The sequence below is a fragment of the Salvia hispanica genome, chromosome 3, assembly GCF_023119035.1.
Source record: "Salvia hispanica cultivar TCC Black 2014 chromosome 3, UniMelb_Shisp_WGS_1.0, whole genome shotgun sequence".
Taxonomy (NCBI): domain Eukaryota; kingdom Viridiplantae; phylum Streptophyta; class Magnoliopsida; order Lamiales; family Lamiaceae; genus Salvia; species Salvia hispanica.
This window is the reverse complement of record NC_062967.1, coordinates 14,416,848-14,429,599: the sequence shown is the minus strand read 5'-3', so window position 1 is coordinate 14,429,599 and position 12,752 is coordinate 14,416,848. Positions and strand designations below refer to the sequence as shown.

Genomic DNA, 12,752 nt, shown 5'->3' with positions numbered 1-12,752 from the left:
TTTTTTTAATAGAGTGCAAATTTAAATAGTAATAAAATGTTGATAAAAATAAAAGTAGTACTACTATACTAGTATCTTGTTGCCTTTTTTAACAGAGTGAACTGCATAAATAGTAGTAGTACCTGATTTATCAATTTTGCAATAAAATAGTACTCATAACTGATCTTTCACTTTCGGTTGTGCGAAATTCAGCTGGATTTTCATGCTTTCGCCATCGATGCGCGATTTATGGGTTTCGACATCCAGAAGTGCCGATCACTGTGTTTTGATTCTTTTCGTTTCATTACAGATTTCGATAGTGGCTTTTGATCATAAACTTTGATCTCTGAGTTTTGACTCTTGTTGTTTGCGAATTGCAGATCGGTTTCAGAAATCAATTCTTGGGATCCTATCTTATTTGTTTATCAAATCTACCAAACAATATTTTACTAAATTCTTTTCTTGATTCTTATCTAAAGTCTGTCTTACTTTAATTATCTTGCACTATCTTATCATCTTTACCAAATATGCTCTTATTTTCGCTCAAATTGTTTCTTATTCTTGTATGACAACCGTGTATCCTTTGTTAAAACCTAATTAAATTGTAAAACGGATTAACGTGGTACAACTTGCACTTTGGTAGCACTAATAAATAAACGTAATTAATTGGTTGCACCATATTTTTCCCAAAATTAATTTGATAAATAGTCAACGGGTGGGTAAAAAAAGGATTCGACCCATTTTAGTCGTACCCACCAACTCTATAATTTCCGTGGATGGCGCCATTGAAAGCTTAGAAAGTGTAATCGAATATGGGTAAAGCATTCCCACCAACAAAGAAATTAAAGTGGAGCAGAAACTAGTATCCAAAGTTTATTAATTAACTAATTAATTAATATGAACCTTAGTTAGGATTCTTTAATTGGTTGACTATGTCACTCTCTCACCCATCATCACTCCCACACCTATTTTAGTTCACTAAATCACCATTAGTTGAAATCTAATCATTAACTAAAGTGGATTCCCACCTAAAGTCACTGCCTTCCCTTTGCCTTTTATCAATCTTGGCGTTTTTTGACTGGTCTGCCTATTCAAAAAGGATTGTATAATTTTTAACTAGTACGGAGTACTAATTTTTTTTATTTTAATTACTATTACAAAATCCAAAAATCAAAAATAGAAAGACTTTGTTAACCTATCAATAGCTTATTTAACTATATAAAAAAAATGTAAGCATGACGATGCAATAGAGAAACACATGCCGCCAATGCTCCATTGTATGCACAAGCACGTTGGCCGAACAAAGAATCCGTCGTGGTCAATGTGGCCATGAACAGAACTCGGAGTGATGGCTCACGAAGTAGTGACCTGACAAAGAACCAACCGTGACCAATGAGGATGTTGGCCCTTAAAAGAGGGTCAAGTGTTACGGACTCAATGTCCCACATCAATTGTGAGAACAACTGGGATGTGGTATATATGAGCTCTCTAGCTCCCCTAACAAACTAGTCTTTTGGGATGAGTTCTTATATTATATTTGGCCTATAGCTGATGACAACTAACATATTGATTATTGTGGTATTTTAATTGTTTTTGTAGAAAATTAAATTTTAATTATATAATTTATTTTTTAAATACTAAAATCAGATTTAAGCAACAAACTTACCAAGGCGTGAATTGTGGTTTCATCTCAAAAGTTTCAAGCTCCAATAAAGAATTAGTAATCCATGAAACCCGTGTAAGATTCCAAAAGTATTGGATGAGCTAGCATGAATCTGAATTTGTTCACATGTTTGTTAACTTTTACAAAAGATTAAATCTCTCAATCAAAAATATCACAAAATGCAAACCAAAACTGATAAAAAAAAACATAATTTCACAAAAGGGTATCTCTTATAAATATGTAATGTGTTGTATAAAGAGGTGTTTGATGGAGAAGGGAACCCGTGAAGATTTAATGGAGAAAAAGAAAGTGACACAAATTCTGAATTCTGACACCAAATTATCTTGAGATATTAAGATTAGTTGAGGTGTCTCATTTGTGATGAAACCGACACACCTTCAACAACTGAAAATGGGCACATTATAATTTGTTTACAAAATGGAATTAAAAGAGTAAAAAAAGGAAGATGCAATTTCACATGATGAAGATTGGGGAGTGGTGTGTGGGCCAATTTGCCATTTTGGCCCCAAACTCAACACATGCATTAATCTGAGCTTCTTCACCTTCCTTTAATATTATCATCTCACACTTCTTATTTCTTTTTCTTGAGAATTTATTTATGAAACTTAAATTTCTGTCGGTGAGGCTTCACCATCCAAACCCAATCCATCTAAATCCTTCATCCTTTATTATATCTATATTTATTGCAATCATTCTTGTGTTTTTCTATGTCTTGTGATTTATATAGTTCTTCATTCTTATATCCATACATTTAATCTCATTTTATCGGTTATTCGTTAGTAAAAAATTTATTGGATTTTTATTGATATATAAAATATGAACATAATTTGCAATGATTTTGTCACAATAGACTCAAATTAGGAATTTTTTACATCAAACGTTAATCACTTTACCATTAAAATTAAAATCGACACCTTTAACGGCTTTTTAATCTTTAATCAATGAGGAATACGAAATTTCTACCAAATCATAATGTATAGAAAAATGATATCAATGTTATCATCATTTTCCGCATAAAAGTATGATCATAAATTTATTTCGAAAGAATTTTTCCCAAATTACGATAAAAATAGTTATTTTTAGTACTGTATTATTATTTTTTGGTGCGTGATGTAGGGAAATGATGGACAAGGAAACTACTAGTAATAGAATAGAAAATAACATTTTCCTATAAAATAGTGAATATAGAAAGAAAATCGAACAGATTGCGCAATGTGTGCTAATTTTAATTGACTACTAACAAATCACTTGATAATGTCTCATGAAATCCAGGACTGCGCCTACCACGGGAACGTGACTGGTACACTTTAAAGTTTAATCAATAGTCAAATCCTACTTATCACTCGGATTATCCTACTATTTAATTAATTAATTAAAAATTATTCACCAATCTAATCTGTTTTCTCATTCTTGCCCCCTTGTGTAAATTTATTCCTCACCTTTTCTATCGCCACATAAGCTCATTTCATTTCAAGAAATTATCTACAGTTTAAAATTGAGAAATTAAAGTCTTAATCAAAACCCCAAAAAGTGTAAGCAAAAGAGAAATCAGTGCTGCGTTCACACACAGCGAAACAGAGGCTAATTAATTCTCTTTCTATACATACAACAAGTTGTATATATAAAACGCAGCACCGTTTTCCTTCCAACTGCATCTCTAAAAATCCCCAGTTTCTTCTGTTTCCCGACACTTTAACTAGCCACATTCCCACATTCTTCCTTAGATTCGGCTTCGTAAACCCAAGAGGTGAGCGAGGCGTTCTAGTGAGGTGTGAGTTAGAGAGAGAAGCCATGAAGCCTAGCCGGCTCTTGCAATGGGTTTTCTGGGCTTGCATGGCGGTGTTCCTTGGATGTGGGATGGTGGAATGCAGCGTGACTTATGACAGAAGGGCTATGGTTATCAATGGCCAGAGGAGAATTCTCATTTCTGGCTCCATTCACTACCCAAGAAGCACTCCTGAGGTAGTAAAGTTGCAATCTTTTTATGCCCCTTTTGAGATTTCTTGGTGAATTTATGGGGTTGCATTTGTGTGCTCAGATGTGGGAGGATCTGATTAACAAGGCTAAAGAGGGAGGTCTGGATGTAATTGATACTTATGTGTTCTGGAATGTTCACGAGCCTTCTCCTGGCAATGTACAACTCTCTCTTCTTCAATTTTGTGATTTTTTCCCCCTGTTCTTGGTGTAATTTTGGTGGGAATTCTGTGTTGTTTGTGTGTGTTTCAGTATAACTTTGAAGGAAGATATGATCTTGTGAGGTTTGTGAAGACTGTTAAGAAAGCAGGGCTGTATGTTCATCTCCGTATGGGGCCTTATGTTTGTGCTGAATGGAACTTTGGGTAACAATTCCTTTTATCTTGTGTAGATCTAAGCTCCAAACACACTCGCACACAGTCACTGAATCCAGCATTTTGGCTTCAGGTCTTAGTCTTGAAGTGTTGGATATTGTGTTATCTATTTTTTGTGTGTTGTGTATCTTGAAATACTCTTGCTGTGTATATGCAGGGGGTTTCCAGTGTGGCTGAAATATGTGCCTGGGATTAGTTTCAGGACTGATAATGAGCCTTTCAAGGTTAAAATGCTTCTGTGCTTCTTACTTAATTTTTTTTAGGAGTTGGAGAGAAAGAATATGACCTTTGAAAAAGGTTGTTGAGGATTGCTACTGTTATTGAGCTGCATTACGTTTATACGGTTGCAGATGGCTATGAAAGGGTTTACTGAGAAAATCGTGAATCTCATGAAGAGTGAAAAACTGTATGAATCACAGGGTGGACCCATTATATTGTCTCAGGTATGGTTTTTTCATCTGTATAATTTCTCTGTTTCTCGATTTCTAGGTTGGTTTTCGTATTACTTTTTAGTTTGTCATATGTTTTGAGACAACTCGATGGGGTTCTTTACACAGATTGAAAATGAGTATGGGCCACAAGCAAAACTACTAGGTGCTCCTGGCCTTAAATATGCTAATTGGGCTGCGAATATGGCTGTTGCACTTGACACCGGGGTACCTTGGGTGATGTGCAAAGAAGAAGATGCCCCAGATCCCGTGGTATGAAATTATTCAAGCAAATCTCAGCATTTTCCTTAAGTGCTCGATGGTCCTAACTAATTTGTTTTACTGGAATTAATTGTGCTAGACAGAACAAATTTTGTAGTAGTAGAAGAGAGTAAATAAATAATTATGTGCATATATGAGTTCTAAAGCAATGCCGCTTGGTCGTTTATCATTCTCTCCTGTTGTTGGCAGATTAACACATGCAATGGTTTCTATTGCGATGCTTTCACTCCCAACAAACCTTACAAGCCAACAATGTGGACCGAAGCTTGGAGTGGCTGGTAAACAGATCATCTTGTAGTTTTCATTGCTTACCTGATGGCAAATCTCGGGCTCAGTCATTTATAATATCTCTTTCATCAACAATTAGGTTTACAGAATTTGGTGGTCCAACTCACGAGAGGCCTGTTCAAGATTTAGCATTTGCTGTGGCTAGATTTGTACAGAAGGGAGGCTCATTGTTGAACTATTACATGGTTGGTTTCATGGACTAATGTCTAATCTTTATTCTTCCTAGTAAGTAGTAATGGCAGTTAACTAACAAGGGCACACAATTGTGCTTTTAAACAGTACCATGGAGGCACAAATTTTGGGCGCTCTGCTGGAGGCCCTTTCATTACTACAAGCTACGATTATGATGCTCCACTAGATGAATATGGTATAGATAATTCTAGTTCATGCTTTATTCTGTGAGTGAGTCATAGTGTTGTGGAAATGCTATAATCTTTGTGGGCTGTATTGCAAATATCCAAATCTTTCTAATTTGAAACTAGCAAACAACTCAATGCATGGGATTTTGACCTGACAGGCTTGATCCGACAACCTAAATACGGTCATTTGAAAGAACTGCACAGAGCTATTAAATTATGTGAGAAAGCTCTAGTTTCAGCAGATCCTGCAGTGACTTCTCTAGGCAGCCTTCAACAGGTGTCTACCTCTTACCTCCTAATATACTTACGCCACATGCACTTGCCATTAGCTGTCCTCTGAATATTCACTGATTTATTCTTTCAGGCTTATGTATACACTTCAAAATCGGGCGGTTGTGCAGCATTTCTTTCTAATTATGATACTAAGTCCGTGGCAAGAGTTATGTTCAATAACATGCACTACAACCTTCAGCCTTGGTCCATTAGCATCCTACCTGACTGCAGAAACGTTGTCTTTAATACAGCCAAGGTATGTAATGTTCATTACAGTGATAAGCCAATTCTCGTAGAGGCTTTATTACTTTATGCAATTAAGTATCTACTATTCTTAATTGCTCCCTTTGAGATGAGATTTTATTGCGTGTACCACAGGTTGGAGTTCAAACGTCACAAATGGAAATGCAGCCAACTAACAAAGAAGTGTTCTCCTGGGAAACATTCAACGAAGATTTAACATCTCTTGATGACAGATCAACATTCACCGCTGTTGGTCTCTTGGAGCAGATAAATGTCACAAGAGATGCTACCGATTATCTCTGGTATACAACTAGGTAAGTTAAACATGGCTAGTGAACCACCTGAGTCAACTGCGTCTTATCATTGTATATTACTTGTAAACATTTTCTAGCTTAGCCACAATTATTACAAATCATTTGGAGGCTGAGGAAAGCAATAAATTCAGCATAAATTTAACTGCATTTAACGTTCTTCTCTGTGTTGCAGTGTTGATATTGGTTCATCTGAGTCCAGTCTGCATGGTGGGGAGCTCCCGACTCTTATTGTTCAGTCAACTGGTCATGCTCTGCATGTTTTTGTGAATGGACAGCTCTCTGGTAGATAATCTGCTTCTGTTATTTTTCAAGGCTTTACCCGTCGTGTTATATTTCTTTATTTTGTCATATGGCTAATTTTTTTGTCATGCTTATTCTGTTGTCTAGGCTCTGCTTCTGGGACGAGGCAAAACAGGAGATTTACGTTCAAGGGAAAAGTTAACTTTCATGCTGGATCTAACAAGATTAGTCTCCTGAGTGTGGCTGTTGGCTTGCCAGTTAGTGCTTTTCATCATTTATCTTAATAGACACATTCGTATATCAAACAATCAGAGTGAATGAATAGCTACTTCAACTATTAAACATGTGATTTGGTTACATTATGATTTATGACTTTATATCTTTCTGAATAAATTTTGTGAAATCTTCCTGACATTTTCATCTTTTTTATTGGAGAATGTTGGCGGGCATTATGAGTCGTGGAACACTGGGATTTTGGGTCCTGTTGCTTTGCTTGGACTTGACCATGGAAAACTGGATTTGTCCTGGGCAAAATGGACCTACCAGGTATATATATGCGACGTCATAATTTTCCACTATAGTCCTTGTTTTAAGGTTAAAGACTGATGATCGTCTCCTGAGCCAGGTCGGTCTTAAGGGAGAAGCTATGGATCTTGTCTCTCCAAACAGTTTCTCCTCAGTTGAGTGGATGCAAGGTTCACTAATAGCCCAGAAGCAGCAGCCTTTGACATGGCATAAGGTACATTCGACAAAAATCTCAATGAAAGTATAGACACAACTGGTGTACATAAGAGACGTGGATCATGAATTTGTTATATTCGAACTCCGCAGGCCTATTTTGAAGCACCTGATGGTGATGAGCCATTGGCTTTGGACATGAGTAGCATGGGCAAAGGCCAAGTGTGGGTGAATGGCCAGAGTCTGGGAAGATACTGGACAGCTTATGCCACTGGTAATTGCAACGGATGTAATTACGCAGGAAGTTTCCGGCCAACCAAGTGCCAACAAGGGTGTGGGCAACCAACTCAAAGATGGTAGGTCTTGATTGGACTTTTACTAACTACCAAAAGCATAATAACATAAACAGAATCAGAAGTTATGAGTAAACACTGAAAAACTACTCTTGCAGGTATCACTTACCACGTTCTTGGCTAAAACCGACCCAGAATGTGCTGGTGCTTTTTGAAGAACTTGGTGGAGATCCCACGAGGATCACTCTTGTCAAGAGGTCAGTATCCAGCGTTTGTGCTGATATGACTGAGTATCACCCGAACTTTAAGAACTGGCAAATAGAAAGCTACGGGCGACCTGAAGCGTTCCACAAACCCAAGGTTCACCTCCGCTGTGCTCCCGGACAGTCCATTTCTTCCATCAAGTTTGCAAGCTTCGGAACTCCTTCTGGAACCTGTGGCAACTTCCAGCAAGGAGCTTGCCATGCTTCGACCTCATACGCCATCTTAGAGAAGGTACACTTTTGTCTTCTCTTTACATTGCACGAGCTTATCTATGTCATCCGATGCTCAAACTGTTTGATCTCTTTGGACCTTGCAGAAGTGCATTGGGCAGCAGAGATGCACTGTGACAATATCCAACAGTAACTTCGGGCAAGATCCATGTCCTAACGTGCTAAAGCGACTCTCAGTTGAAGCAATATGCGCCCCTTCAAACTAACCAGCATACTCGAGCAAAGAAAGGCGAAAAGAAGTGAGATACTAGAGGAAATGTCACTACAAAGGTAGTTTTTTTTATGAGTATTTATGATTTGTGAGCAGCGGCTATTTCATCCCCGATTCTGGCTAGCATCGGTCGTGCAAAGCTAGGTAGATTTGACCTTATACAGGTGCCTAAGGAGAACCTGTATGACAGTATAGGATAGTTTGTGGATTCATGGATTTGGTAAGAGCAAAGCCATGAATGAAGCTCAAGTTGTGTTCATTTTTCCCCTTTTACAAAAGGAAAATATGAATCTCGACCGATGCAGCTTCTCTGTTTTCAAATGATTAGAGTGATTTGAGTGTGGAGGGATATCATGTCTCTAGTGTGAACTTGTTCCTCATTGTTTAAGTTATTGAATTTGTGTAGTAATTGCATACTGATTTGATTGACCTGAATACACCAGTTTCATATGAGCTTCTGATTATATGGTTTCATTTACATAATTACATTCATTTCTAATTGCAGTGTTTGTGGTTAAATGATTTATTTTCCTTCTTGTATTATTTTATATTGTATTTTAGGAATATTTCAAATATTGCAATAATGTCAATCCTTCAATTTATTGTAAAATTTTTAATACCCAATTTAGTTGGGCCTTTGGAGATTAGATGTAACATGCCTAATTTCTGTGTTTGATGCATATGTGGAATTAATGTTCAGGCCAATTATTGAAGCATGCCACTGAAAAAAAGTATGAAGGAGTAAAATTTGTAATAAATTGAATGGTGTTTAAGTCATTGCAACGTTTCCAAGTAAGAATATCAAATGAGGAAGATTTAGACAAAGTTTACAGCCTACACAGATGAGACAATCCATTGCAGAAGCCTACAATAATATTGGTGTGTTATACTACAAAATTGGGCTGGATGGATTAAAATTTAGCATTGGTGTGTTACACTACAAAATTGGGCTGGATGGATTAACATTTAGGGCATGTTCATTATAGGAGATTTTCATTTCTAACATTTGGAAGAATTAAACTTTTTAAGAATGGAGCCATAATTAGCCATATATATAATTCTTTTCTCCATTGTTTAGTATCTTAGAACTGGCCCAAGAATTGGTCCAAATATTACCCAAAATAAAGACTTGGACCTAATAGAATTATGGATTGACAAATTTATCCCTCTAAGGTGAAAAGGTGAAAAGATGGAAAGGTGCAACAAATGTGTAAAACCAAGTTTATTTCTTTGTGCACTTTTCAATGCACAAACAAATCTTACCTATTAAGCAAGATATCAATTCTTCCTCAATTGGCATAAATAGTGCGGACCCCATCCCAATTATAAGGTCTCCAACAATTAATTAGTGGAAGGTGAACAACAGAACAACCCTAATTCCCCCAATTGGGCCAAAGAATTGCCCAATTCTTACGTAGTGAACACGCCCTTAGGGTAAATGAATAAAAATAATCACGACGTTTTGTTACATTTTGGTCTATCACGCAACTTTAAAAAATGTCAATTATATCATAATTTTAACATTTTTTCTCAATTATCTCATACTTTATGATTTGGGGGAATCTATTTATGCTTTTGGTAAACGAAAAATATCATGCAAATAAAACATTCGGCTATATAAACATCATCATTTAATACATTTAGTTAATTATGTCTTTAACTTTTACATATGTACACGTTACGTTGACAAATTTAGAAATATAGCATGATGATTTTTTTTGCTTTGAGACAATTTAAAAAATATCAAAGTTATGATATAATTGACTTTTTTTTTAAATTGCCGAAAAAACCAGAATTTTACCGAATTTTATGAATTTTTTTTTCCATTTACCCTAAAATTTATTAATCTTTTGAAAAGACACCAATAAAATTTACTACTACTACTACTATAATTCTTTCGAAAAGACACCAATAAACTTTATAATTATTTTGAAACAACTTAAAATTATGCACTAGTAATTTATTTAGTACCCCACACCTTTTGAGATGGCCTTCCCCGTCTCAACATTTGGAGTATCGAGCTAATCATTGTGACCATATAAAGCTGGATTGCATCCCACATGCTGCCCACAATATCCAACCTTTGTACTTTTGTCTAAAATTATCAAAATTGGTATTTCACCCATTTAATTATATAAATCATTCCAATTCATTGCTGAATTTCTCGTCATATGTATTCTATCTTGGGTAAGTGCAAGTCTACTTAGACCATTTCTTTATTGCTTTCTTTTCTCTTAAAGGGAAATAGTATATTTCTAGCTAGATCATTAGTGTTTCATATTAAACAAGTGTCTAGCTAAGCTATACCCCTAATTAGCCTTTCAATTGAAGACTTTATACACATTGGTGAACAATCAATACCTATCCACATGGATGAATTATTATTTTAAAACTATTAAACGTGATATTTTTTTAAAAATTGACCACCACATACATATATGGATTAGCCGATGTATTGTCACGAGTTGTTTGGGACTAAAGTCTTATCTTGACCATCAAAATATAGGTCGTGGAGTGTTAGTCACCCATTTGATAGTCTAGGCAACATAAGTCATGACTAGTTTAAAATCGTGATGTGTTATCTTGGTGTGCTAGGATTTTCGTCGTGGGTTAATGTTTGGTAGTGCATATAAATTAGTAGCTCTTCGTTTGATAGTTTTGTTTGAACTCGAAACTAAAAACGTATGGATAATTCTAACTCAAATGAAATTTTAAAATACAATTCAGTCCTTTATTAACCCCTAAGAACATTTTTGACTAACAATATCTACCGCACACTCAAAACGTTGTCCACTCCACTCCTCTTTGCATGCGCTATTCAGGTGTAACCTAGAGTCTCCAATTACTCTCTCTTATCCTACCCGCGGACTTCACCGCCCATGCCATGTTCACTGACATCTTCATCTCAAGCCAGATTAGCTATCGAACCAAAATGGTGCAATAGCTCATTTGGGTTTTACATTTTACATCGTTGTATGCATGATGAACCCAAATGAACCTTTTATTCTAATTATCTCACATGTGTCAATTGTTTCTATTAGTACAAAATTTGAGGGTCAAATTTGAATTTGTCACCTCCCACTTAGAAGTAGTAGTACTAATTGAGAGCTTTAAGTCGACACTTTAGTTTAAACGGACAAATCAATTCAATTAAACAAAATTGATCTAATTAAAACTCAACTTTAGATAGATATATATGTACAATTCAATCCTAAAATCGACCCAAGAAACATAGGAATATTGAATATATTTATGTTACCCAATTCATCACCAATCAATAATCAATCTTCATAAAAATTAGGGCGACCAATCACTACTTTAATTTGATTATTGTATAAAATACTTTATTCCAGCGCAGTTTTTAGCCCTAAGATACAGCAAAAAGACAAAAAGCAGAAAGCAACAACAAAGATAAAGGGCAGTAGATTTATAAATTCTATTCAATAATTTCCTAGATTTAATATTTTACGCAATCAATAACGAATAGTAGCAGCGTTTACGAATACGAGGTGCCTCCTTTTTTGTTGCTCGAGAAATCTTGGATCCAAGAAAATACTATTGCAATGACAATACATATACAACAAGATATTTCATTATAGAAATCATGACATTGATGATCATAGACACTACTTTTCCTGCCATATATGATAATTCATGATTCTCTATCCATGTTTGGATTTTCAGTTTGTAAATTGAGATGAGACTCATGTCATGCGTCATCATACTTGAGATCTATCATTATAATATTTTGTACTATTATTTATTCTATACTTATAATGTTATTGATTAATACTATTGAACATATCTATTTTCATTTGGTTCGTTGGACATGACAATAATGATAGTATATAATACGAGATGATATGAATAGTCATAAGATATAGTCTAATCTTGATATTATGTAAATAACCGCGAAATACATTGTTACATGCCAAAAAAAAGGTAATCGAACCAATGACCTCTTGTCACGAGCTAACATGTCATCCAAATAATGTGATATAACGAATAATAAAACGGATAAAGTATGAAATTACAAAAAATAAAGTATGTTGTACGGATTGAAGGGATAGTCATCGGTAAAGCAAGTAATTTTAATCACATCATTCCCTAACTTTCGGCTATATGTTACCACTACCACAACACTTAGTGGGCATTCCATTCTTTTCTTGACAAAAACATGCTAAGGAACTACCAAAACAAAACAAATATTCACTTTGAGAAGCTTTGTTTTATAGTCATTCTGCATATAAAAAGGTCAAACCCTAATTCACCCCCTACAAAAATTTATTTCATTTACCAAATAATTACGGTCACTCCACGTAGTTGAGAGGGTATTAGATAATAGACATTATAGAGTAAATTGTAATAAAATGAATTAATTTTAATATGAGACATGCAAAATAATCTCCCGACAACTAGAAAGATATTGTAAGATGATCTATTTCTTTTCAAGGAAACAAGTTGATGATCTTGAAAAAAAATCATGCAATGATAAATTTTCATTTTGAGAAATCCGAGGCATGGTTATTTTGCCAGTATAAATCCAAATATGATCATTATTGCAATATTTTATCAAACATTTCTATAATCAAATATGGCTAAATGTTTATAAACTTTTTGGTCATTATTGTATACACT

The 12,752-nt window shown here is 35.2% G+C and overlaps 1 protein-coding gene across 1 annotated transcript; it reads left to right on the top strand.

Annotated features, from left to right (window-relative positions):
* Positions 1 to 3,294: 3,294 nt before the first annotated feature.
* Positions 3,295 to 8,578, top strand: LOC125213578 (beta-galactosidase 3-like). Its single transcript, XM_048114201.1, has 19 exons — positions 3,295 to 3,625; positions 3,702 to 3,797; positions 3,890 to 4,002; positions 4,169 to 4,235; positions 4,362 to 4,454; positions 4,569 to 4,712; positions 4,911 to 4,999; positions 5,089 to 5,194; positions 5,289 to 5,376; positions 5,527 to 5,645; positions 5,733 to 5,897; positions 6,020 to 6,198; positions 6,371 to 6,480; positions 6,586 to 6,695; positions 6,874 to 6,984; positions 7,064 to 7,177; positions 7,270 to 7,472; positions 7,568 to 7,904; positions 7,990 to 8,578. Exons 1-19 carry the CDS (start codon positions 3,455 to 3,457, stop codon positions 8,107 to 8,109), a joined length of 2,535 nt encoding a protein of 844 aa, XP_047970158.1. The 5' UTR covers positions 3,295 to 3,454; the 3' UTR covers positions 8,110 to 8,578.
* Positions 8,579 to 12,752: the final 4,174 nt, after the last annotated feature.